The sequence below is a fragment of the Clupea harengus genome, chromosome 15 (genome assembly GCF_900700415.2).
Source record: "Clupea harengus chromosome 15, Ch_v2.0.2, whole genome shotgun sequence".
Lineage (NCBI taxonomy): Eukaryota > Metazoa > Chordata > Actinopteri > Clupeiformes > Clupeidae > Clupea > Clupea harengus.
Window position 1 is genome coordinate 17,333,987 of NC_045166.1, and position 27,970 is coordinate 17,361,956.

Genomic DNA, 27,970 nt, shown 5'->3' on the forward strand with positions numbered 1-27,970 from the left:
CAAAGAAGTCCACAATGCGAAGCGGCAAGTATACGTTTCTTTTTTCAACCTTTTCACAAAGTCAGTCACACTCCATATGTTTATAAAGGCATTTAATCGACATTTATACTAATATACATACAGACATAACTATAATTTAAATATATCACACCAGTTCTACTCACTCAAGAATGCCATGCAAGACTTCACTCAAATGTGCCAGTAAAGTGGCCATATAAGCACACTGCTTAGCTGATCTTTCACAGAAAGAATTGGACAGTTGCACATCAGGAGACACAGATAACTATCTAAAAAATACATTATACAGACAATACACAATAGAATGTAGAGTACAGGCCTGTTCCTACCTAAACCAAGAATTTCGATTTTGAAATAACAATCATAAAATTCTTCTGAAAGATGGTCAGTGGAAAGTCTTGATCATGTAGGAACCATAGCAGGAAAAAAAAATAAGCGTACATACATGAAGGCAATCAGTACTTCTCTTAGAAGATCGTCAAAATAACATTATTGTTTCTACAAAACTAGCTGTCATCAGCACTTCATAAAGTTTTTTTCTTTTCTTGAAACAGTGCAAAGTGATGTTTTAGTGACACCAACACACAAGCCTGTAATAACATGTTGAAATCAACCGTGGCAATACATGATGCCCTCAATACCCTCAGTGCAAAATCTATAGATCTGAGAAGTCAGTGTGAAGAATTCTGATTTTAGAACTGTTCTACACAAAGGGGTGACTCCAAACAACCAGACCAAGCCATCCACTCCTCTACACATTCCCATGTTCCAAACAGTATATAATCCTGTGCATCACAGTCATTCAAAAGGCACACGCAACAGACATCAACGCAAGGATAGGCAAACGGGAGTGGATTCCGCACAGGTCAACAGAAATACAAGTTTGACAGGAAGCTTTTAGTTGGTGTGAATTACAGTGCAGAAAATTCTGGAAGATTTCAGGGCTTTCATATGCAGACGCACAGGCTTTGCCTTTCAGTCAACTAAGCTTATGGTTTGCTGTGTCCACACCGACTACTTGAATGAGAGTTTTCAAGTAATAAAGACAAGGAAAGGGAACTTTGACTCTGGCCAAGGGCCTGGGTGAGGAAGTTGAAATGGTTCTGGTACTGTAAATGGTATCTTTGGATGAAGTAGTAGGCTAAACTCCTACATTATAGAGGCCGTGTGATTCAATAGAGTCCCCTTCATAACACATAAGGGGAAGTGCAACACAATGACTGATACATACATACCATGTGGCCTTTTTTGGGTAACTAAAGCTCTAAACATTGTTGCGCAGAATATAGCTTTTTACAAGCTCCAGCAGTTTATAAGAATATAGCTTTTTACAAGCTCCAGCAGTTTACAAGCCCAGGAAACACTGTCTCCATGGCGTAGTAGTAACAGTTCTCAAGGTCATTTAAATAACACCCTATGTCATATCAGCTGTAGCACATACAAGAAACTATTTGGCACAAAATATGTGTACATGTGTGTGTGAGGGCACATAAATATATATATATATATATATATATATATATATATATATATATATCCTGTTAACATACTGTAGAATCTTATTTTCTGGTTTGGTGGTCTCACCCTTAGTGGAGACATGATGCCAGCTCTGCTCACACACACACACACACACACACACACACACATACACACACACTCATCTCCTTGATGTCAGCATAAGTCTCTAAATGTCAGCACCAGTCTCTAAACTCTTTCTTCATGCTGAAGCAGAAGTCCAACGTGAGGAGATGTTCTCTGAGTCCTCTGACAAGCTGAGGTGAGACACAGTGGAAGGGGGGGAAAGTGCACCTATGCTTGTGGGGAACGAGTCACCTCACATAGTCTTATATTCTCTCTGATCAGAGATCAGATTGGTTTGTTTTTTTTCCATCCAAATGATTCTATATAAAAAAAATATATGTATCTTAGAAAATCTAAATGTTCCACCTTGGTTTGCTCCACATGCAGAAAAATAACATATCTTTTTAGGGGTGGAAAGAAGATGTTCCACCACAATTAAAGCACTGGGTTGAGCTACTTTGCAGGTGGGTAGTGGGGGGTTGAGCTGTTGAAGAACTGATCTGGTAACAGTGCTGGGACACACATAACATGTGTCTCCAACAGGCTGGACAGGCCTTCTTGGCTCAGCTGTCTGCTTCCAGATTTGGTTCTGGGCTGTCCACTAGAGGGAGCTGCTCCCTCCAGTAAGTGAAGTGGCTGTAGGTGTCACTGCAGGGGAAATCAGAAGTGCTGGATCTCAACATCAGAGGGAAGACATGGTCCACCACCTCACCCAGACGCACATATCTGAGGAGGAGAGAGGGAGCGAGAGATAAACGTGAGAATGTTTGATGAGGATGTAGGGAGAAGCAGGGGATGAACATCTATAGAAGAAACAGATGGGAGAAGTGAAATAGAGGAAGAGAGGAAAAATTAAGAACAACAGAGAGAAATGGATAAGAAGAGGCAGGGGAAACTAGAAGTGAGAGAGGAGGGGGGAAGGATTGGGAAAGTGTGTAAATTACAGAATTAAAGGGATACAGTTGAAGCAGATGCAGGAGGAATCCATCAGATCACAGAAAACAAAAGTCTTGGCAGCAAGAAGCTTTTAAGTCCTGTCCAGTTCAGCTGAACTCAGTGGGTTCTGGTGTGTTGGTCTGGCCGAGATGGTACGGTATGGTGTGTTTCTGGTGGGTTCTGGTTAGACGGAGCTACTTACGAGGAGACGTTGGCCTTGGCGTGCTCCTGCACCAGCTCTCCTTTTGGGTTGACCGTGAAGATTCTGTTGAGGGGAACCCCCACCTCTTTATAGGAATACACATCCTACCAGAGACAAACACACACAACCACCTCACTCAACAACTCATACTGAATAGAACCACTGTCAACTATGTCTGAAACTCAACACATCAGGAAATATATCCTAAAATAATAAACCAATGGCACATTAAATATAGAATGTAAAAACATTTATTATTGTGTGTTTGTTTATGTGATGAGTGTTTGGGACTGAGAGTGCACTGACCGTAGGCCGGTTGCCGAAGGCGGCATAGAAAGGCTGAGTGTTTGGGTAGAAGAGGTTCCTGATGTCGGTCAGACACTCCACTTTAAACTTCTCCGGTTTCTTCTCAATCACCTCCCTCCAAAGAGATATCAGAAGTGAGACTGGCTGTGAGTGGTGTGGGACTCACTTACAGCAGGGTGGAATGTGTCTTTATGTGTGTGGTGTCTGTGTGTCTTTATGTGTGTGGTGTCTGTGTGTCTGTATGTGTGTGGTGTCTGTGTGTCTTTATGTCTTTATGTGTGTGTAGTAGCTTATGTATGTGTTTAAAGCAGCAGTAACAAGATGTATATGTGTGTGTGTGTGTGGGGGGGGGGGTTGTATGTTTGTGTGGGTGTGTGGGTGTGTATATGTGTGTGTGTGTGTGTATGTGGAGGGGAGGGGTTCTATGTGTGTGTGGGTGTGTGTGTGTGTGTGTGTATGGGTGTGTGTGTGTGTGTGTGTGTGTGTGTGTGTGTGTGTGTCTCACCTGTGCAGCGCTGAGAAGAGGCTGCTGGGGCTGAGCAGCACGGGGCCCTGAGGCAGCATGGTGCCCCTCTCGTTCACCCAGTGCAGGTACCCACGCGTCATGTCTGCCATGCCAATGGCTCGGGCCGAGCAGTACAGGAACTTATACCCGTTTCTACAACACAAACACACACATACAGGAACTTATACCCGTTTCTACAACACAAACAAAGACATATGGGAACTTTCACCTGAGGTCTCAGACTGAACCTCAGGAACTACACATTTGCAGGAGACAGATGCATAGTCCCGGCCAAAGTCTACAGTTGTACATTCTTGAAGGTGTGCTGTCCTTCAATAGAAAATGAGCAGAGATGGTGGAGTAAAAGGAGTGAGAGACATGTGCTTACTGGCTGATTTTATGGTAGAGGTGGGCGATGCCCTGGTGGGTCCAGTCTTTGCCCAGTGTGGGTAAGATGTGTCCCAGTGTGTCTGACCTGTGCAGGAGAGGCCCACCATTAGCATGTAGACACAAGGTAGCATGTAGGCTAGCTGATGGCTAATCTGTAATCTGCTAATCTAATCTGTGTTTTAGGGGTTCTGAGCTTCATCACAGTTTCTGCGCTTAAAGGCACGTCTGGCTCTGCCCCTCACCTGGTGATGGTGCCGTCTATGTCGGAGATGACAATCTTGTCGTCCCAGTTCCACAGGTAGATGGTGCCCTCGCAGCGGCACGTGCCCTGGTACTGCGTGGTGACGCTGAACACCGCGTCGTTCGGCCCGTCTTTCAGCTGCAGGCTGGCCTGAGGTCATAAGGGTCACGGGTCAAATTTGACTGTGCTTGTGTAAAACTAGGCCAAAGTGTCTGAGAGCTTGTCATCAATGCCTCTTCGAAGCTGTCATGCACAACTCAAACAAGTACCCATGATGACTTTACAAGTAGTCAGTCTCTTCCACTTGTTCAAAGCATGGAGATGGTTTTCTATTAGTTTCACTAAATCTTCTTCAGTATATGTGTAAATTTAGCTTTTTGCTTGATAAGTGTTCACATATTATTATTTAATTTCACTGCTGCATTACATGCAACCTCTGTTTTACTTCTTCTGCAACTTCTGTTCTGGGAAACTTTAAAGGGAAACCACCATATTCACAACCACATAACATGTATAGTTCATATGCTCTTTGTTCCAACACTGCCACAGACAAACTCAAACGTGCACACACGCACACACATCCTGTACACACATGTGAACATACGTGCACACACGCACGCACATCCTGTACACACATGTGAACGTACGTGCACGCAAATACCACACTCGGACACTCACTAGCTGTTCAGAGGAGAGACGGAGCGTTTTCTTGTAAGACACGCCCCCAGAAGGGAGAATGGGCTCTGATTGGACGACTGTGGTCTGCTTGGAGGTTCGGTGGTCCTCATCACTGGAGGAGGACTCCTCCTTCCTCCTAGGAAAGACCAACAAGACAATCAGGCTTCTGACTCTCAGTTTACACCACTAAACACTTTAAACATTCTTCTAAACATTCACTTTACACCTCTCCCTGAAGCTGCCAACAACACTACATTACAGGGTCAAATACCAAATACCAAGCACAGACAACCTCGTGTATTCTACTAGTCTATATAAACCTTATAGAAGTTTATAACCAATACAATAGAATGTAAACTTTAAAGTGTGGCCTACCATAACAGACAGAAAGGTCATTTATGTATCTATTTATTCAAATGGGATATTAAAAACCTGTTCATGGCAGCCATCTTCCCAGCCTGGTCTGCGCTCACACAGGCTCCATGCTCTGACGCAGAATCCTGGAGGATATGAAGAGGACAAGACGTAAATAAGACATACACGCTGAATTCATGGAATTCAAAGACAGAAGATATATTAACTCTAACCTCTAACCTCAGAAGATATTAACCCTAACTAGGGATGTGAAGCTTTATACATATTAAATAATATTTTTTAATACATCGAATATAATGACGCAAAAGATCATATGTGTAGCTATTGCTGAATACATTTTGTGATGCTTAAATGTAGTATGTGGACAGAAGGACAGAAGTGTTGGACTGGTGAGTTGGACACACACCGTTTTAGTGTTGTTGGTCCGGCTGCGCCAGGAGAACCACCAGCGGCCTCCTTTCTTAGGCATCTTCTCCTTCATGATGTTCTCTACGGTGGCCTGGATGGGGGTAAGGCACACAGCCAAACACACTGAAACGAACTGAAAAACTCAAAGTAAAATGAGTACTGAAAGTCCAACACAACCCAGACAAGCATGCAGGATGTGTGCTAGTGTGTGCATGTGTGTGTCTCTGATTCTATATTTGTCTATATCAACATGCATCGTTTTCAGTGACTAGAGTGTGTGCAGAGAACACGTGTCTATGTCTTTTTTTGAATGTGTGTGTGTGTGTGTGTGTGTGTGTGTGTGTACTTTTTGAGATAACGACATACTGGAATGGCCCCTAATGCTTCCCTTAGGTAACTCAAGAGAAACTCCAGGGTGGAACACACATAACCAAAGCATGAGAACTAATACAGACCAAAAAGGGAAGCAATAAAGTGGGCGATAGAGGAGAAAACGGTGAGAAAACAAGGGAGGGGGTGTTAATGACGGAAAGTGTCGTGTCAACAGCTTTGACTACTTAAAGATTCACACACACACATGCGCGCACACACACACACACGCACACACTTACACACACTTTCTTTTTCTCACTTTCTCTATCACTTTTTCATTAACTTAGAACAATGTATCAGAGACAAATAAACTCGCTACTGTTCTGTGTTATTCTGCTATCATTGTAGTTGATTTCCTTCTGTCAAATGTTATTATTCAGAAAGACATGTTGGATATTAAACTAAACGTCACACTTTCATGGTAAAACACAACAACCCTAATAAGTCATTAGAATTTCAGAATTTCATTAGAATAGAACCTCAGGGCGCTCACAAACATTTAACACGACATCAAATAGAAATTTAGAACACATTTGGGAAGAAAATATTTCCAGTATTTCTACAATCTTCCCCCATTGGCAAAAGTGAAAGTAGAAAGACATGTTTATCATGAGAGAAGAGACAGCTTCACACAGGTGAGTTGAAGTCACAGGAAACTTGAGATAAGAGATGAGAAAACCACACGAGTCACAAGAGAGACGAATGGAGGTTCTGATCAGAGGAAACCGCATCGGTCTGAGCTGAGCTGAGCGTGCAGGTCACACAGCACACTGTGTTCACTTTCTCTCAACACCTAGCATAACTCAGGTCTCCAGCTGTGTAACACAAGTCTCACAGACCCTGCACTTCACTCACACAACCCTGCACTTCACTCACAGACGGCCAAGCTGAGCCGTGAATTCGACGCGTTTTTCACTTTCATGTCACCCGCTATTAAAAGTAAATGGCGATTCCATGTCAACTTGTCAGACTGAATTGTTCTTTTCAAAGCCATTTAGCGAAGAGGGTGTGTTCCGTTACAGAGACTGTAACGAGAGAGGAGATGTGGTACAGCTGAGGCTGACCCACAGTACACAAGTGCACTCATCAACAGTACACAAAAACCCAATCATCAACAGTACACAAGTGCACTCATCAACAGTACACAAGTGCACTCATCAACAGTACACAAGTGCACTCATCAACAGTACACAAGTGCACTCATCAACAGTACACAAGTGCAATCATCAACAGTACACAAATACAATCATCAACAGTACACAAGTGCACTCATCAACAGTTCACAAGTGCAATCATCAACAGTACACAAGTGCACTCATTAACAGTACACAAGTGCAATCATCAACAGTACACAAGTGCACTCATCATCAGTACACAAGTGCACTCATCAACAGTACACAAGTGCACTCATCAACAGTACACAAGTGCTCTCATCAACAGTACACAAATACAATCATCAACAGTACACAAGTGCACTCATCAACAGTACACAAGTGCAATCATCAACAGTACACAAGTGCACTCATCAACAGTACACAAAAACCTAATCATCAACAGTACACAAGTGCAATCATCAACAGTACACAAGTGCACTCATCAACAGTACACAAAAACCCAATCATCAACAGTACACAAGTGCAATCATCAACAGTACACAAGTGCAATCATCAACAGTACACAAGTGCACTCATCAACAGTACACAAGTGCACTCACCAACAGTACACAAAAACCCAATCATCAACAGTACACAAGTGCACTCATCAACAGTACACAAGTGCACTCATCAACAGTACACAAAAACCCAATCATCAACAGTACACAAGTGCACTCATCAACAGTACACAAGTGCACTCATCAACAGTACACAAATGCACTGACCAACAGTACACAAGTGCACTCATCCCAATTTAGTTGTACTGAACTGATTTAAAGGGAACCCAAAAAGTAAACTGAATCTAAATCAAAACATCTGGGTAGGACTGCAGTTGGATTGTTTGCATCCGGTGAATGACATTTTCACAACAGCGCTAACTGGGCATCCAACCCTGGGATAAATCAGGCTAAACACCGTGCTGAGGCTGACTCAGGGTCTGGGTACCTTTGGCAGGGGCTTCTGGAAGGCCTGCAGGGCCAGCATCAGAGGGGCAGCAGAGCTCCAGTTATAATACCTGCAGGAGGAGAAGAGATGCATCTTACTCTCTAGGACATCCGCATGTGTGATATAGAATCATATAGAATACATATGAAGCACAACAGCAACTACAGTTAATTTCAGATTGAGCATGAAAGGAGGGTATTATGTAAGGACATCAATAATAATAATAAGGATGTCAATAAACCATAAACCATCAAGACCATTTTTCTATTTAGGGACAATGTAGGGTGGAGTCAAACACACTTTGAGCCGATCTTCACCACCAGGTTAGGATCGTCTATAAGGGTGGGATGCTCTGCAAACCGCTGATAGGAAATGGCCTTCTCCTGGAATTGCTCTATGGAATTAAATAAAATGTCAGCATTTCAGAAACATTGAAGGTAGCAGAGGTCTCATTCATTAATTCATTAATTCATTCATATATTATGTCTTGCTGCATCCTATATTTTTGCACAGTTTAGTGTTGCATTCCAATAGAAAAGAAAAACAGCACAAACAACACAAACAGCAAAAGTGTCACAGCCCTGTATATACCCCTTTTGAGAGTTGTACATTTTCCACATATGACAAATGGTGCCAGTGGTACAGTGGTTAGTGTTGTTGACCTAGCTGACCAGGGTTCAATTCCAGGGCAATACAAGATGCTATTGTAAGTCACTTTGGGTAAAAGTGTCTGCAACTGTTAGTAAGTAACTGACCTTCATTATAGTTGCATTTTTGGGTCACTTTTTCTCATTGATAGCCCATGACTTACATATACAGCAGTTATAGTGGGAAAAAGTCTATAGTGACAACTACATAATTTTTCTTTCATGTATGCACATTTCTATACAAGTGCTGTACTGCACCAATTTTTAAAGTTGGTAACAAGGCTGCAAACAAACAAAATAAAGCAAAAAACTGAATACAATTTAAGCAAAAAATGTAGAATAATCTTTCTTATTCCAAATGTATGATTTCATGTGTCTGTCAAAATACAGCATCTTTCTATCTACAGTGATATAAATTTTGTCCGGTTTTGAGTGAACTGAGAGTTAACTGTTTTGAGCAGTATCTAAATGCCGGCAAAAATTGCTGTAGTTCACAGAGTTTTGCTGGTGGTGAACATTGACTGAGACAGGTATCAATACATTTCGCAAGAAGTGGTCATTGAATGCATTTTGTATCTAAGAAATGCAAAAAATTATGATTGGAATGGAACCCCAAAATGATTGGAAAAAACTGCAATCCTAGGGAGCTGCTCACCTTTAGTTATCTCTCTGTTGTCAGTGAGTCCTCCACACAGAGAGATGGCGATAGAGGGCAGGTCTCCCATCTGGTCTGAGAAGCTGTCCACACCACTGTCGGCCCCCGAGCTGACCACAGACTGGGGGGACATGCTGGCGCTGCGGATGACATTTTCCCCACTATGCACTTCGCCACTGGCTTCACTGCAGACAAGACCCATATGAATGAGTGAGTGTGTTTCTGCATCTACATGTCTAGATGTGTTTTCATGTCGAGTGTGTGAAACATGTTATCTGTCTTCGTGTATGAGGGTAAAAGCGTGTGTGAACATGTGTGTGTGTCTGTTGTGTCTGTGTGTTTGTGTGTGTTTGTGCAACGTCCTACCTTTTAGGGAAGTAAAGTGCTGCCACCTCAGGTTCCAGCTCTGTGAGGTCTTCCAGATAAACACCATCGGAGCCAAGATGGCGGTTCCTCTTGTCTACAAGAGAGTCAAGATGCATTCTTAGAGCATGGACTTCAAAGCTCACTCTTGTCATCCAAAATGAATTTGATCCCTTTGACTATCCCTATTTATCATATTTAGAGGAATAATAGCGAATCTTGGCAGTTAAAGGGTAGATTTTGATGTTTCTGTTTTATACCAATGGAGCAAACTTCCCCATAAGTGTTTCCTTATTAGACCCACTAGGGCAAATTGTCAGAATTCTTTACCTTTTCGTTTGGAAGGCGAATCTGTCTTGCTAAGTGGGCGTGGTCCCTCCTCCAGCTCGGACAGCATATGTGCAGCGGCCGCCCCTATTGGCTCAGCCTCCTTCTTTAACGCCTCGTTGTCCCGCCCATTCTGATCAGTCTCGATTTCCATTGGCTCAGAATCGGGCCTTATGGTCTCGGTTTCCATTTCCTTGTGTTCTGGCGATGGCGCACTCACGAGTTCTGCCTCCATGGTGGCTTCTGCCGTGGGGATGAAGAGCTTGAGGTGATTGTTTGTGTGGTTTTCTCCATGCTCTCTGCCGCCCCCTTGCAGAATGACCCTGAAGTGCGTGTTCTCCAACACAGGGATGGACACGGGACACGCTACTGGGCTGTTCGGCCCTGGCTTTGGAGGAAGGAAAGATGGCTGGGGACAGAGAATGGGAGGGAGAGCACAGACAAAAAGAGAATGTGAGGAACCAATGACTAATCAAACAAAACAAATTACTCATTTTGGTCAAAAGTTCCACAGAGTAGCTGTCTGGAATGACTGATTGAAATACTGAGAGAAGAATACTCTCGTGTAGGCAACTTATCAGTTGAGGGACTGGAAAAGTGAATGAATGAATGAATGAATGAATGGATGAATTGATGAATGGACGAATGAATGGATGGATAGATGGATGAATGAATGGATGGATGGATGGATGACTGGATGAATGGATGAATGGATGAATGGATAGGTGGATGAATGGATGATTGAATGAATGAATGAATGAGACCTCTGCTACCTTGGCAGCCTGCGGCAGCTCTCCCCAAGCCCACAGCATGGCTGGGTTCTCCTGCTTGGACCCAGACTGTTTGGTCACCAGCTCTGAGTCACTCTTAGGGGTGGAGGGCCTGGACGTCCCAGGGCTGGAGAGAGAGAGAGAGGGAGAGAGAGAGAGAAAGAGAGAGAGGGAGAGAGATAGAGAGAGAGAGAGGGGGAGAGAGATAGAGAGAGAGAAGGTTGAAAATGTGAGAAGGGAGATACAGATACATATTGAATACCCCTTTCAGCAGGCAGTGTTGGTTTCATTCGTTTCAGCATTTTAGTGGAGTAATGATACTCAAGCCATAACTTTGAATGTGTGTGTGTGTGTGTGTGTGTAGGTGTGTGTGTGTGTGTGTGTGTGTGTGTGTGTGTGTGTGTGTGTGTGTGTGTGTTTTACCTCTGAATAGGGCTCCAGTCCCCATCTGAGCAAGCATACACAGTGCTAGGCTTATAAGTGCTGCTGGATGTGCCTCCGATTGTCATCATGTCTCGTGTTGAGTTCCTGAAACATGCAACACACACACACACATACACACACACACACAGAGAGAGAGAAAGAGACTTAGTGTAATATACTCAGCAAGCCTTCCTTATTCTTGTGTCGCCAACACTGAGTGCACTGGTGTGTGCTGTAACACTGAAAAGCTTTTAACAATCAAAACTCCATTAGAGGTCAGGCTTTATTTCTATCAAGAACACAGTGCATTGTAAGTTCTCCAACAGTGGGGTTTCTGAGCACAGCCAGCTTCTGTCACTCTGCTAGAGGAAGCGAAAGAAGAGTTTTTGTGTTCGGTGTTTCTCTCAGACACACACACACACACACACTTGCTCACTCTCTCTCTCTCTCTCTCTCTCTCTCTCTCTCTCTCTCTCTCTCTCTCTATCACTCTGGCTCTCTGTCACTTCATTAACTTAGAACAATGTGTCAGAGAGAAATAAACCTATTGTTCTGTTATTCTGCTATTATTCTAGTTGATTTCCCTCTGTCAATTGATATTATTCAGATTACGGTGTTGGACAATAACCTAAACATCACACTTTCATAGCCGGTGTTGGATAATAACCTTAACATCACACTTTCATAGAAGAACACAACGGCCCTGATGACTAAGCCTTTCCTGTATGTATTTACAGTGCAGTAGCCGACATCCCCTAGGATCAGGGGCCAGGGAAGGGTAGCACTGATACTGTCATGAATAGAGTCTGTTCTTTACGGTTTTAGGTATTTAAAAAAGGAACAGAAATCAATCGTTGCAACAAAAACACTATGGCGGAAAAAACAAACTGTTATAAATCAATTAAAATGAAGCTGTCAGCATCAATCATATCAGCCCCAGTGCTGGATGAGGGAACAGTATCAGTAAAAAGTTAAAGGTTTTGCTCTATAGGAAGTGAGTAATGGAGGGGCCAGAGTCAGGACCAGGACAGGGTGAGGGAGAGGGCACAGGGCGGGTGACCTCAGTGTGCAGGTCAGAGAGAGATGGGGAAGTGAAGAGATGTTATTCAGCATTCTACTTTCTGCTACGTGACGCCTTATGCTGCATCAACTCAAAAGAGTTTCTCTTTCTCTCTCTCTCTCTCTCGCCATCTCTTACTCTCTCTCTCTCTCTCCTTATTTCTCCTTCTCCCCCTTACTGTCTCTGTTTTTGTCTCCTCTGTCTCAATCCTTTCGAAAAATGATCTACTTTCAAGTGTGGGCTTTCAATTGACAAGCCATGTATGCAAATTAATGTTGAAAACAGAGCTGTACAAAGCTGCCATCACTCTCTTCATCTTATCTCTTTATATTCACCCACCCACACACACAGACACACCAGCACACACAGACACAAACACACACACAAGCGTGCACACACACACACACACACACACACACACACACACACACACACACACACACACACACACACACACACACAAATATTTTGGCAGAGGAAGCGAAACATAGCTGGGTGTTTAGTGGGAACACTGTCTGTAAGCAGTCCACATCACGTGCAGCTGTCTCAGAGACCTTGGCAGAGCTCTGCAGGGTTTTAAAACTAAAAAGAGGCACACACACACACACAAACACATAGCGGTACTCCATTATCGCTGGCACACAGCAAAACTACACTCACACTAATCTGCCAGACTGCTGCACAGTCTTTAGTCTGCTACTATAAAACAGCTCCCATGCAAAACACCTGTTATTTTCATAAAGGTGTGTGCTTTTTACTGTTTCTGAACATCTCACAAAACCAAAGAAAAACATAGCAAGTCATGCTGAGACAGCAATCATCACTCTAGCTGCCAGACGGAAAGTCACCCCACAAGAACCCCACTCCCCACGTCAACGTTTTCCCTCTTTTTCCAAACCTCTTCTTTATTCCTTTCGTTCTTCTTCTTTCTTCTCCTTCCCTGTCTTGCCTTATTTTTTACGCAACTAAGCATGCTATTCACAGTCGATAATTGTCAATGACTTACTAGTGCATCAACCTGTTATAACATGTTTTATTATAGCATGATATACCATAGCCCAGTAAATAGGGCAGACCAGCTACGCACCCCTTCAGGCATTCAGTTCAGGTGGTATGTGTGTCACTGTGTGAAAGGGCGAGACTGGAACAGAAAGGGGAAAGCTCTCCGCCCTCTGCCCTCCATCAGACATCCTGGTGTTTACTCTCTGAGGAGCCACACAAGCTATTGGCCACATCTCAAAAGCTCCTTTCCAAAAAAAAGAGAAGCAAATGTTTAAAAGGCATGCCCTGGGGTTCGGAGTCAGTTTACAACTGTGTGTGTGTGTGTGTTTGTGTGTCTGTGGGTGGATATGTGCGTGTGAGTGTTGGTGACAGGGTTGTTCTATATATCCCTTCCTCTGCTGAATTATTTTTATCCCTGTTGGGGACAGTGATAAATGCGACTGTGATTAATGCAACTTCACTAACAGACCTTACAAAATACCCTAAAATCAAATATTCTGCAACGTGGGAATAGTCTATAGTGCAAACAACAATAAAATCAGAAATGGATCAGAGGACATATGTACACACTGTTAGATTTCGGTGGTTTTGTCATAACTTCACATAATTTCACATTGTACAAATTGTGTGAACAACCCCCAAAAAGTTAGCTTGCATAGCACCAGGCCACAGCCATCAAGGCGACCCCTGGCCTTTTGTCTATGTTGATGAGCTATGAGACATGGTTCCTGGCTTTTGTGTGTCTTGAAGCCGGAAACGTTAGGTGGCCTTTGTCTTCAGCAATGACGAGATGGCTCAAGCCAGAAGGTTATTAGCATTTATATGGCCATACCTGGTATGACCATATAGGGCCTTTGGTCAAGCTAGAATTGCCCTTTGACCTCCAGACACACCCATTCACCCCCCCACACGCATATGTTAATTCTACAATATAAATGTATGTACTTCCTGTAATGTTTTGAGAAGTTGAAGCAAGAACACCAAGCCGTGAGCAGCAGACGTGCCTAGCGCATGCTCGTGCTGCGCCGGGCTAACCGTGGCTAGTGACTGAATAAAACACATTCTTTCGCTAAGCCGTCTTCTACAAGTCTGTTATTCCTGAACAAGCTAACTTGAACCAAGCGTGGGCATCCGACGAATTCGACGGAGGACAGCGAGATCTTTCAACACATATATACAAACCTGTTCACACACACATACGGTACATACATACATTGCTATCTTTCTCAGGCACACACATACACCCTTTGTCATTCTCTCTTTCTTTCTCTATCTCTCTCACACACATCCACACATAGCCCCAAAAACACACTCTCATACTCACACACATTCACACACACACACACACACACACACACACACACACACACACACACACACACACACCTGCCGTTGTCCTGCTCCTCTCCCTCGTTGGAGCTAATGTCAATGGTGAACATGTCATCCTCCGAGTACTCGGCGCTGCCCTCCCTCTTCACGCTGTCCATCTTCGACTTCCTCCTCCTTTTCCTCCTCTTCTTCGTGCTCCCCACCCCGTTCTCCCCTCCTCCGCAGCATAGAGGCCCCCCCAGCAGAGAACCCCCGTCTGAGAGGATGGGTGAGGTGGCCAGGTGCGAGGGAACGACTTCCTGCGAGTCAGGAAAGACAACAAAGAGTAGCGTGTAACTTTAAAACAAAAGTAAAACAACGGGAGCATTGACATTATCAATATTTATTTATTGATATATCCAGTTTGTTTCCTCTTTTCTTCATACAACAGCTTAGTGTTTGTCAATATAATACACCTGTTCCGGTTACTTCCTGTCAACATTGCGCACCTTCTACTGAAATTACTTAAAGGAACGTGTGTGTGCGTGTGTGTGCGTGTGTGTGCGTGTGTGTGTGCGTGTGTGTGTGTGTGTGTGCGTGTGTGTGTGTGTACGTGTATGTTTGTGCCAATGTCTCGGCTGGACCTAAGTAAAGGAGGCCACACACTGGAGGCCAATCTCAGCCCCTCTGCTTTAAATGGAAGTGGAGCAGAGTTAATCTGCATTCCCACTCAGACAAAGCCCTCTCTGTGGCCCTCACCTGGATGGGGACCAAACCGCTGAACCCCCGATGCCACCGGCCCCTACGACCCTTCTGACCATCTCCTCTTCTCTCTTTTTCAGCCAGTCACTGTGTCCCCTCCCTTCTCCCCTTTCTTTCACTTCCTTTCCATCTGTCCTTTTTCATCTCTCAATGCAGGGCATTGTCTATATTCTGCTCACTCCATGGTGGTATGTCTTTCCCCTGTACATATTTGTAGCACCAGTGGCGTCAGTTTAAGTGTTTTTAAAGTGTTTAAAAGTTTGCCAGGATCAAAACTTTTTACCAAGTGATTTCTATTAATAGAACTTGAAACTCTATGAGGGTTGTCCTAACTGAACTGGCAGCAGTTCTGTGAAAAAGGAGAAGTGTTTTTTTTTCTCTTTAAGTTTGATGAGGGTGAACATGTTCCCATCCCAGCATCCTCTTTTCCAGGAAGAGGCCGCATTCTGTGCGGGTTATGGAGGTCAGAGGTCACTGAGCAGCCACAGAGAAGAGACCGCTCGTGAGCGCGCTCAAGCTAAACACCTCGTTAGAAATCAATCACCGCTCCCAGTTAACGAGAGGCCCACGGTAATGACAGAGGGTCAGGGTAACGACGTTAACAACTATGCCTCTCAAAGATCGCTTTCATCAGCCCTTCCCAGTCCACACTGGTGCAGTTCTGCGTGTTTAGCACAGCGTCCGAGTACCTGCTAAAAAATCAGCTCACTGAGTGTGGGACTTGATGATGCTTGACAGTTTCCGTATTACTGATACCAGGCCCTTCGGCTAGTCCTAGCTTAGCTAGCCTGATTTGGCAGAACCAGGCGGTGAGGAGATCGATGGTGAGGTAGCTGTGGTCTGACACTGGGGTGACACTTCCCAGGAGAGAGGCTCCAGGGGCCTGGTGGCTTCCCCCACCGTGGCTGAGAATCTGACACCCACAGCAGGATCATAAATCACCCGTGCAGCCTGCTGCAGATCCAGGCCTCCACTCCCCCTGCACCCCATTCCTGGGCCTGTGGGCTAGCTCAGATGAGTAAACTCATATATCTCTGGTTACACTACTGCCACCCCGTATTCTCCCAGTTTACCTGCTCTGTTTCAGCATGTGCCTGAAACCCATTATGGTGACACTGCACCTGATTAATTTCTACCTCTCCTCCTCCTGCTCCCCCTCTCTCTGTTTACCGTCTTTAGTTCATCAGAAGCACTTCAGCTTTTGAAGTTCAGCAAGTTCCCCCTAATATTATGGGGACTATCCCACTACTAAATTACATTGTTCAATGTAGGTTCCAGAACTGAATCCTAAGAGAGCCTGATCAGGCTGTAACCTGAATGACCTTTGCACTCTGATATGGTATTTTCACTTGGCACTGCTGTACCTGATTGTTCTCTGTCTCCTTCACAAAGAAGGCTTCTCCATTCTCTCCCAGCTTCATGTGCAAACTCACAGGCTCGCCGTTGATCTCAATGTCTACCTGTGAGGGAGCAAAAGTCAGTACATTAGTCTCACACCTGCAATAGTCTTCTGTCTTCTCAGTCTCCCACCTTCTCAGTCTAGACTCAAAACTGTCTACTCAAAAGGCATATCCAATGCTTTGGAATCCATTTTTTTTTTTTATTATCCTAATTGTGGTAGTCTTTTGTTTAAGTGGACCAGCAACCACATCTTTAAACAGATATTAATTGACTATCATGCATGAGATAGACAATACTTCCCGTTACAAGAGGGCTAAACCTTCTTCCCATAACACCACCAACACAGAACTACCAGACCGTTTTGTACAAAACACAACAGATGGTGGGACATGGGATGTGGTTTGTGGTCATATCATTTCCCCTTAATGAGCGCCTTGAACAGTTACAGCACCTCTCCACAAGAGACTAGCTTCCTCCCTCATGCTGATGCACAGCCCCAGGTTAAAAACACTACCCTGGGAAAGTGTGATGTGTTTTTTCCCAGCACTGATTTAATTTAAAATAATGCTCTAAATATAGCATTTAATGCTATAAATATAAATAGCGTTGGCCTTGTACCTGTGCTCCCTGTTCAAGGGGACTGGGTATTAAACACAAGGTTGAGGATTGTATCATTGATGAGGATTATGTCAGTCTGAGGCTGTGCTGTGAAGCCTTTACACTCTGCTGCCCCCCCACCACCCCCTTCATGTGGCACTCACCACTTTCTCTCGGGAGCGCAGGACACCCATCTTGCCGAAGCGGACGTGGAAGGGCGAGCAATGCAGCGTGCCATCGGGCTGGCGCACCACGATGACGTCGATGCAGCCGGAGAGCGTGGCCGGGTTGAGGCCGCGGTACAGCTCCTTCACCTGCACGAACACCTGGCCCGCCAGCTGTCCCACGTAGTTCATGGTCTGAGACTGCAGCCAGACAGGCAGCCAGAGAGGGAGAGGAGAGTGAGTGTGTATCCACAGACCACTGTTTACACGGACAGGTATTAACTAGCTGCCTGAGCTACAAAGGCATTTAGAGAGCAATCATTTCCTTCTGTTTTCAAGAGTGCATTGAAAACTTATCTTTTCTGAGATAACCTTCTTTAATGTTATACAATCTATATAGTTATCTATGTAATCTACATAATTATTAGCATTACTATTTCCCATATTAGCATAATTATAACCGCTGTTTATATAATTTTGTCATGTCAATTATATATTGTGTTGTAACTTTGAGTAAGAGCATCTACATCAAATACTGGCTATTGTCAGTCCACAGGGTGTAAAAGGGGGCTTTTATTCTCAGTGGTATTTGGGACAAGGATGAAGATTATCTTCTGTGCCAGGCACGAGACCCACTTTTGGGTCAGTGGAGATCAATTGCCTGACCACTAATGATGCCAATGAATTAGGAGGCTTATGAACGCATTTTCAAACACTTCCTCTTCACAATTGTGTATGGCGTCACAATTACATGTGTACTTTCAGTTTCTCTGAAAAAAAGAAAACCACTACAGTCTGGTGCTTCCTGTTTCCTCTTGAATGTCACACATGTGTTTAGATTGTGTGAATACATTTGCAATCAGGCCATGATTTGTTTGTGTTTGACAGTAAGGGTAAAGGCAAACATTATACTGATTACCCAGTGTTCAAAAGGCTGGAAGCATACAGCTGTTGATTGTCATTGGCCATGTACAATGGAAGAAGTGGACAGTGAATAAACATGGAGCAAGAATGTTAGTTCACTCTTGAACAAAAAGCACAAACCAATGAAGTAATTCACCTAATAATGAGAGATAAAGGCTGTAAAAGAGTTTGGTGAGTTCAGTGGTCCTTGCAAAACAACACCTCCACTCCAGTCTGTGCCCTCATTCTGTCACTGAGGCTCACCATGACCTTTCACCTGTAACATAAGCTCTCCCTTTGGGTGATTTTGGGGTCTACCGCCTTGCTTCCAAGAACTCCACTTTGCTAGAGCCCTGACGCCCCCAACACGGACACTTCCAGAATGCCAGGCACTTCATTCCCTTACTGCTGCCGCCAAAGACTGTGAACCAGACTGCTGCTCAACCAATCAGAGTGTGTGTAGAACGAGGCAGGCATCGTGACTCCGTCACTGGTTTGCTGGGGTTAGTGTTAAAATAGATGCTGTAAAGACCCCTTGGGCGTTATCACAACATCCTAAGCTTGTATTGAATGTCCAACAACATCTAAGAAATACGTTACTACATACGTCAGCAGAGAATTCTGGAAATATCTGGGTGGTGACTCGGGACAGGAAAAATAGGAGAGGAGAAAAACAAACAATACTTTTACTTTTGTGATCCAATAAATCACCATCTAACACAAATATGCACTGTGTCATAGTGAAACAAGCGTGGGCTGCATTAGACAGACTGAAAGGTTGACCTTGAGGGACCTCTTAAGAAGAGTGTGTCTGTGTGCCATTGAGTTATCAGAGCAGACACTGACTTATTCAGGGCAAAGACCCTGCCTCAATGAAATCGGGCCATGGTTACATGCATTAAGTCAAAGTGCTCCACACTGATGCTCCAAAAATGCTGTATGTGACATGTGCCAGCCACAGCCTGGCATTGAGTATCCGGCAAGAAGGATACCCTTGACAATGACACTGAGATCATGGCCAGCTTTACTCGCTGCTCGGGCACCCCAAAACCCCCACAGCAAAGATAAAAGAGACAAAGAGAGAGAGAGTGACAGCAGCCCCTTAGGTCAAGTGTCTCAGCAGGGGAAACCAATGGATAAGCTCTTATAGGAAGAACGTCCGCAAGTCCACTGGACCCCTCTTGGGTTCTCTTAAGAGCTCAAGGGAACAACCAGCTGTTCTTAAATCCTGTCCTTAGATCAAGTTCCTTTGGATAATACCAATAATCATATTAAATTATACCAATAAATATACCTGGGGCAAAACCTTCACCTTCAAACACCTTCCTACCACGAAGATGCAGCATCCAAAAGACATCTATTCTCAGAAGTTACAATGAAAGAACCTTGGCAGGTCTAAAGATAGATCACAGCAGAGCAGGCTGCCTAATTGTTTAAGCAGAGAGCTTATTTATCTGCCATCTGAATTGATGTAGTACCGTGAGGTTTCTTCAGGACCCAGTGCTGAGCACATCTGCACTCTTGACACAAGCACATAAACATGCTCTAACCTGCTCTTTTGTTATGAAGATCAGAATACTGCACGAGAAATGTACAACTCAAAATCTGACTGGCATACAAATAATAAAATGAGATACAATGTATTATGTGTAAAAATGTTGAGCAAGTTGTTTTGTTGTTGACACATACAAATGCTTATATACTTTAAATGATTATACAATTGGCGGAAGGATAAAAAGGATATTATTCAGCAATACTGCAAAAGCATACAGCTGATCGAAGAGGCTGGAATCAAAGAACATCTCCAAACACCAGTGTACACCTATGTCAGCATTACAGTGATAAACTCCACAGTACATCAGACACATCAACGGACCACTGAGGTAATGTAATAGCCTTGTATAATATGTGATGCAGTACTGTGATAAGTGCTGTGATAATCATTGGCGGATGGCTAGTAGACTCAATTAAATGAAGACGTATAAACCCTCTTGTACTGACAGGTCTCCCACAGACATCCACTCTAATATTTTCTCATGTTTATGTGCTGCAAAAAGAAACGCTCATTTAGACACATCTGAATGGTATCTGATGACATGGCTGCTTGTATAGCTTTGGTCAACAGCATTCCAAATGAGCTCTGCCTCAGCTTCAGTGCTGGGGGATGGTGGTGGGAGGACACTGCCAGGGCACAACTACTTAGCCAGTCACAACAAAGGAGTATTAGTCCTGTTAATTACTACCCTACCCAGAAAGCTCACCAGGGTGGTGGACCTCTTCAGTGCAAACACAGCAGTTCACTTCCCAAAAAGGGTGATTCACCCATCAGCCAGTTTAAAAAAAGAAGGGAGCTAAATACCAACAAAGTAAAGTGGGCAGATCATCAGACACTTGTCTTTTAGCCATTGTAGCCTCCGTGCTGTAAGCTACTGTGGTTAATGGATTTGACTAAATGTAAAAATATGAACATGTAACAAAACCATTTCGATAACTGTGAGCCTTGGGTGAGGTTAGGAGACCCCCCCCCCCCCCCACATTGACCATAACAATGTCCTTGTGGCCGCAAATTTTCCGTATCTTCTCAATTTTGTTTCAGTTTCTTTTACTTTTACAGTACAGTAAACCAGCAATCATATCTCTGAAGAAATCTATGTGTGGTCATCAATGTAAGGCTATGGCCTGGCTTTTCCCAAGTCTAAAACCATGGAAACTGGGTCAATTGCCAAACAGCTGAAGTCCCATTGAGTGTTGGAGGGTCTGAGGTTAAGTTTGGGGGGGGGGGGGGGGGGGGGGGGGCATACAGAGCACACTACGGACATGTCATGACAGATGCTACCCAGTTTAAAGTAATAGTCCTCATCCTCCTCCAAACATAAAACATTAACGCTGCTGACCCTAGTTCTAACATCTGCAGTCACAAAACGAAACCTATCTGTATGTCAGGACGAAGAAGGTTTGGTGGTGAATTTCATTCTGAGCAGACACTAACTTGGCACAGCGTATGTCACTGAAGTAAATTAATGTAAATTTCCCGCAGTGGGCTATGCAGTAACTTCAACCCAGTCACATTTGCGTTACAGCCGGGACCAACAGAGAAATGCAGTTGAAATGCTATACCTTTTCAGTACCACGCAGACGTCCTCACATCAGCACGAGAATGCGCCGGTCTTCACTTTTGAGGTTGGTGTCGGTCGCACGCAGGGACATTATAGTGCCATTATACCGTTAGAGTGTAGAAGCCGGTGTTGAATAAGTCTCTATCACCGCACTCACCGTTATTTAAGATAACCTACTGTTTTATTCTCTCTCTCGCTCTCTCGGGCTCTCACTCTGACTTTCGAGGCTCTCCACAGCCAAAGGCAGCAGATGACATCACATACAGATGAGGCTGTCCCGCCGTCCAATCAGATCGCTGTAATCAAACGCAAACAGGAGTTACACAGCGACTTAAATACCTGCCAGTATTTATAATATGGCTATGCCACTAGGGGTAGACAGTCAGTTCTTTCAAATTAAGCCTTCATCCCTACACGGGCAAAAGTTGAATTTCATATAAATAAAAGCTTTTTTGGGACATAGGGTGGGTTGTAAACATTACATCGGCCCGCTTCTGAAGCTTGAGGAGACTCGTAACCTGACCTCAGCCGGTAAAGGCTCTGTCTGGGGCACTGCGAGTGAGGAAGGCGGTGAGGTGATCGCATTAACCAATGGCTGCGCCGCGCTGGCTGACGTTCGATGTCTGCAGTTGTTTCTGTTGCCCGTTGGATTTTTTTCTTTAGCTGAGCAAATCAGCGTGCCAGTGTGAGATGCAGCCAAACCGCAGGTTTAAAAAGCTACAAGTCTGAAAGAGGAAACGTGAAACGTCGCCTAGAGGAAGTGGGGCCCATTCATTCTGTAGATTCTTTGATTTAGCTTCTTTCTCTACTTGCCTACAGAGCGTCTCAGAGTGTGAAGCACTATTTCAGTCTAAACTCTATTAAACTACATTCAACTGGAATTCAACTTGTTCAGCTTATTTTTCTTGATCAACTCCAAACTTGGAGCCCTGTAACTTCAAGGGCACCATTAACATAATAGTCTACTGGTAAGCACAAGGAGACAGTCGCCCTACCAACAGTTCAACAGCTTAAACGTACTGACTCCTTGAAATGTTTATTACTTTCCAGACAGTTCCTGTCAGCAGCTGATACTACAAAAAATGCATAGACCTAACCACATAGTCTTGACGACAGGCAGTTGTATTCATGTCAGCTGTCCTCACTGATAAGAGCTGTGCGGTTATTGTTTTTACACACACACACACACACACACACACACACACATAGTCTATACATGAATGGGAATAACCTATGTAGACATCACCTATGATATATAGACCAGAGAGGCCAAACACACAGAGTGCTGGATACCTGAACATGTGTGTCTAGAATTATTGTGTGTCTGGGCTCGCAGCCAACCTGGAACTTCAAATGCATGTCAGTGATGGTTGGATAACAACAGTCTCTTTGCAAGCAATGAAGTAGACCTACTTTAGTGCTGTACCTAGTTCTGTTTCAGTTCAGTCATACATATTGAATTATTTTGCCAAAAGAAAGTTGAAAAAGTTTGTTTATACACAACTACAGAAAACCCTGCACTCCACTCCATTTTCCATAGCCTAATTAATTCTAACATATTTCTGTTGAAAAGGGGGCCATTCCTGTTTCATATTAATTTTTTTTCCAAGTATCAGTCCAACATAACTATATTATATATATATATGTGTATTTTAGCAAATTCACTCAAGTGCATTTCAAATGAAAACATCTCATATGTCTGCTCTTTCATTTAAGTACAGACTTAACTTTTTCCACCTCTGGCACTAGGCCCTGCTCCGGTTAAACTTACGTGATGCCTGGAGACCATAGAGGAACCACATGCAGTAACTTGCCAAGAGAGTCTGGCAGTGTGTCAACCAGTGGATTGTGTTGGACATGATACTCACCATACTGTAGTTAGGCTACCATGAATATTCAATGCGGTTAAAAGGCCTGTGTTAGCAATGGATGGTTGCTGAATATTTATTTCAGCCAGAAGAAAAGATGTGATAAGAATACTTATCACTTGGCCATCATTGTGAATGAATGCTTTCATGATGTAATGGTTGCTCTGACAGGACACGTTTCTCAAGGCTTTAATAGTTTCTCAAGCCTCAAGGCATTTTTGGTTCATTACATCTCAGTCTCAGAACAGAAGAGTTAGAAAACTGAAGTTAAGAAAACTGAAATTTTGACATACATTACATACCATCTTGCGTGTGACTATGTTCATTTTTTTTCATGTTTTGTTCATACGTTTTTTCAAGCAAGTCTTAGGTTAAATGAGTTACAGGTTATTTTTAAACTTCTTGTTCCACAACCAATGTGCTGAGTCAGAGGAATGTAGTGGCCATGGACTTCACTTGAGGGGACAGACAAATGAGTAGGCAAAGATGGCTCTTAAAAAATCCTGGAATGCTTTAATTTCAGCTGCCCTGTTTCCCATTTCAGGGCAGTGCAGTCAAGCAGGATTCAGGTGAGATGGGTCAGGACTAAGGAATGGCGGTATGTCCCTCTGTATTATCTGATCATGTCTGTTGTTGACGCAGCTCTTGGGGATTTCCAGTAGTATAAACAAATGTACATTGCTTCTGTGTTTTTCTAAGTGAACCGCAAAGCTTGCTGTGGAGGGTATTGTTTGTTTGTACTAATGAGTTTGGCTTATTTATTCTCTCATGGCATAGAACAGCCCCCCACCCCCACCCCAACAGCTTTTCATCAGACCAGTGTGAATCAAATATAGGGTATGATTGTATGATTGAGCTTTCAAAATGGTCATTGTACTAGTATGCAGCCAGTCACTATATAATCAGCTGTTCAGCAGAGCTTTACAGTCTCAGTGCAAATAAATGCAGTCTAGACCTGTTCTTTACAAGCACGCACTGCAGAGATGTCACAGCATAACTGACACTTAGTGTGATACACGCTGTTCCCTGAATGAGAGGCAGCTCAGCATTTTCTATTAAGGGGACTGGCTTCATCAGCCTGTACTGTGGTCCAAAGGGGTAGGTGTGTAAATGTGTTTATGTGTATGGGGGGGGGGGGTTGTCAGCAAATGTCCCTCTCCTGTTACAGTTAGGGTGATCTAACATTACGGTCAACGGTCTTCATGCACGCCAAGCAGGAGAGGTAGCTACAGTCTATGAGGTGACCCATCACCACCTGTGATCAGGACAAGCTTGTGTAAACATGCAGGGGGTTGTTATTCTGGAATATCTGCAGTATTTGAGAGAACACCTGAAAATTATGCAGGTCTGCAGGTTCTGTCCTCAAGACCTCTAGAACTCTACAGCTGTCCTTTCAGTCTTGTTACTACTGCATTGAGGCATGGTAGGGAAACAAGACATAGTATAAAACACATGAATACCTCTAAATAGTCTTTGAAACTTGTGTATGTATGCTGGTTTACAGATTTACAGGCCTTTATGTAAATACATACTGTGTTATTCATTCAAGCAGTTAAGTTGTCTGAGTGTTTTATGTCTGTTTGCTTTTAATATTTTATGGTCACTGGTTCCATTCTTGAACATGAGGTTAAGAGTGTGGTTAAGAAGTGGGTGTTGCCATGGATGTATAATTGAATGACCAATCAGAGCCTGAAGTCCTAGTGATGTGATGAACTTGCCACCAGTAATTCCTCCCCAAAACATGACTAAACTACATTGCACACAAGAGGAAGAAAAAAAAAACTTGATTCACAATGAGTAATCTGCTGCTTTACCAACACTGACAGTTAAGGCAACTTTGTTATTCACTTTGAAAATGCGTACATTTATGAAATCCAATGATAGATAGATAAATAGACAGTTAGATAGATAGATCTTTAGATAGAAAGATGACACACCCTCAAACCACTCTACAGGTGTCAATCTTAAACAGAACAACCGCTCATTAAAATCACCTGCTCCAAAAGTGCTGACTGCTGTGATTGAGCAATCCTCTGGCAGATCAGCAGCTATTGTTTGATTGGCTCACTCTATAGCCTGAGAGTCAGGAGGCATAAGAGGATTTGCGTATCAGGGAGCTTTGATATAAAACCAACCAACACATTATTTCATCACTCTTCGTTCTAACGATCGATTTCAGGTGTTGTTCACAAACTGTGTGTTGGCATGCTATGAGAAACAGTGTAGAATTAAAAATCTGCTTTGGGTTAGTGGAAGGGTGAAGGGGCAGGATTATGGCTTGAGTGTGGTGAAGGCCAGGGTCAGGTTAGGGTCAGTTGACAGTTGACAGTTAGTTAAGACTTTGGGCTTATTAACAGCTATTTGATGGTTTGTAGATCTAGTGTTGGTTTTGTTGAGGATTTGTTAAGTAGTTACACTGTATAAAAGGCCCATAAAAAAGTGTCATATTGTAGCAATGTTCACGCTGTGATTGTGATGTGTGTATTTGTGGTTTTCTGGATAAACTAAGGGAAGCAGACGGTGAGTCCTGCCATCAGCACCATTGAAAAATCTCTAGAAGGCTCTCCTTTTGACATGAAGGACAGTGACAGTCATCTCAGTCCACGTGAGGAATCTCTGAGCCATGTTTTGGCCGTAAATCGTTGCCAACGGCTCATGACTTCAGGGGTTTGGCTCACGAGGAGACCATTCCTTCTGAGAAGGCAGGAGGAGGTTTCACTAGCACCCCCTCGAGATCCACCAACCGGATCACCCAACACCCTTCACCCCATTCCCACCCCCCTTCACCCACATCACCCCACTCTCTCTCTCTCTCTCTTGTTTTCTATGTCTCTCACTCTCTTCTGATACTTATTCCACATCACTCTCTCTCACTCTCTTCTGATACTAATTCCACATATCTCTCTCATCTCTCCACCATCTCTCCACCTCCACATATCTCTCTCTCTCATCTCGTTCTCTCTCTCTCTTCTGATACTAATTCCACATATCTCTCTCTCATCTCTCCACCATCTCTTCCTCTCCCTGTTCTCTAGGACATGTGCCCCCCCCCCCCCCCCCCCCTCCCCCCGTCCCTCTTTCAGTCACACTCTCATTCCCAGGACAGGATCACCTTACGGGGGATTACCAAGTGACCGGCACACCAGCTGCTGTCCGCGGTGCCAGTTCGTTGGCCTTTCACACAGTGCTTCTTACACGCATGATGCCTGCGAGGAGAGCTGTGCTGGTGCTAGCCATGGAGAAGCATGTCCACTAGAGGAAGCATGACCAGGTGGTGGTGGAATGAGGTGTTGTAATGCACCTGTTCTAGTGATGAATCTCATGTTAGAATAATGAGATGACACAAGTATTGTGGCAGCTAATTCAAATGCTGCTTGGATGTCACAGTTCATGATGCACAGTTTTGACCCTTTAAAAGGAAGTGTTTTCAGGGTTCTTATTTAACCTGTGGAGATGCTTTTTATCCTCATTGAACTATTCAGTTTAAGAGGGAAAGTTCTTCAATGCATCTTTATTTATATTTCTAATGTAAAATGTATTTTAGAATGTATATTTCTAATGTAAAATAATAATAAAAAAAACTGTATGAACTTTCATTTTTAGAGTGGAGTATAGGAATGGACCTCACTAGTATAGCATGTCCCTGTAGAAACTAGAGACCAATCAGGGATACTCAGCTTTCATTCATCATGCTAATTGTTTTTTTCACTTACCACTTCACATGCCACCTCTGAACTAAAGTATAGCTGCCAAGCTGTAACTACAGAGACAGAGATATGCTTTCTTTTGCACTGTTGCCATGCACTACCAGTATGTTTATTATGAGTTAGAGATGCAGGTGCAAACTTAGCATGCTGAAAACATGACTCAGGGCATCATGCTTTGAGAGTTCCACGCTGCAGATGGGACCTGCGTCAGCCTGCTATCCCAGTCTGAGCTACGGGAGCAGGGATGGGGGAGACAGCGACACACAGGAATATTACCCAGGACCAGATGGAGTCAATAGCATCTTCCATGAAATGGTCCTCATCTTGGACTTCTTCTGTGTGCTCCATGGATATCATGACTCCATTAGAACCTCAGACTTTAGGTTTCCATGGCTACTGGTGTTTACACACCTTGGGGTAAAGCATTGGACCACACTGGGTCCACAGTGACAGTGCATGAAGGTCAATAAACTTGTAAATCCCCTTGGGTACGTCTTCAGCTAAAGTCCTCATGAAAGTTTGTATCCCATTAAGGTTCTTCGACCGGTGGTCTGCTTCTGTCAGAGTAGGTTGTGTCTGGCTGTTTGTGTGTTTCTTCTCTGGCTGTTTGGTGTAGGAACGTGGTGTTCTTAATGAATATGTGTATGGAGGGGTGGAGTTGAGGGTTGGTGACAGTGATAAGTGTGTGTGCGTGTGTGTGCTGGAGTGCAAACGTCTTGCTAAAATTACTTTGGGCCCCCTGGGAGTAATTGGAGAGGTTCTGACGTCTGACTGTGCTGCCTCCTC

The 27,970-nt window shown here is 43.8% G+C and overlaps 1 protein-coding gene across 3 annotated transcripts; it reads right to left on the bottom strand.

Moving 5' to 3' along the window:
* Positions 1-77: 77 nt before the first annotated feature.
* LOC105907332 (phosphatidate phosphatase LPIN1-like) lies at positions 78-27,960 on the bottom strand. 3 transcript variants are annotated; one of them, XM_031581093.2, is made up of 21 exons: positions 22,024-22,262; positions 21,611-21,905; positions 17,591-17,791; positions 16,793-16,888; positions 14,745-14,986; positions 11,297-11,401; positions 10,877-11,000; positions 10,107-10,512; positions 9,780-9,873; positions 9,414-9,598; positions 8,412-8,505; positions 8,112-8,181; positions 5,639-5,731; positions 5,290-5,357; positions 4,858-4,993; positions 4,181-4,329; positions 3,937-4,023; positions 3,549-3,701; positions 3,044-3,158; positions 2,738-2,841; positions 78-2,325 (listed from the first exon to the last, which is right to left on the bottom strand). In XM_031581093.2, the coding sequence occupies exons 3-21, from the start codon at positions 17,780-17,782 to the stop codon at positions 2,163-2,165; spliced, it is 2,676 nt and encodes an 891-aa protein (XP_031436953.1). In that variant the 5' UTR covers positions 17,783-17,791; positions 21,611-21,905; positions 22,024-22,262; the 3' UTR covers positions 78-2,162. The 3 variants fall into 3 exon arrangements, with proteins under 3 accessions (XP_031436953.1, XP_031436951.1, XP_031436952.1); XM_031581091.2 differs by lacking the exons at positions 21,611-21,905; positions 22,024-22,262 and adding an exon at positions 27,461-27,960; XM_031581092.2 differs by lacking the exon at positions 22,024-22,262 and having other exon boundaries at positions 21,611-22,006.
* Positions 27,961-27,970: the final 10 nt, after the last annotated feature.

Coding starts and splice junctions, on each gene's coding strand:
- LOC105907332 (XM_031581091.2), bottom strand. CDS start 27,541: ATGATATCCATGGAGCACACAGAAGAAGTCCAAGATGAGGACCATTTC. Junction 17,792..27,460: donor TTGACTCCATCTGGTCCTGG/GTAATATTCCTG, acceptor GTCTGGCTGCAG/TCTCAGACCATGAACTACGT. Junction 14,987..16,792: donor AGGAGACAGAGAACAATCAG/GTACAGCAGTGC, acceptor CCTGACTCGCAG/GAAGTCGTTCCCTCGCACCT.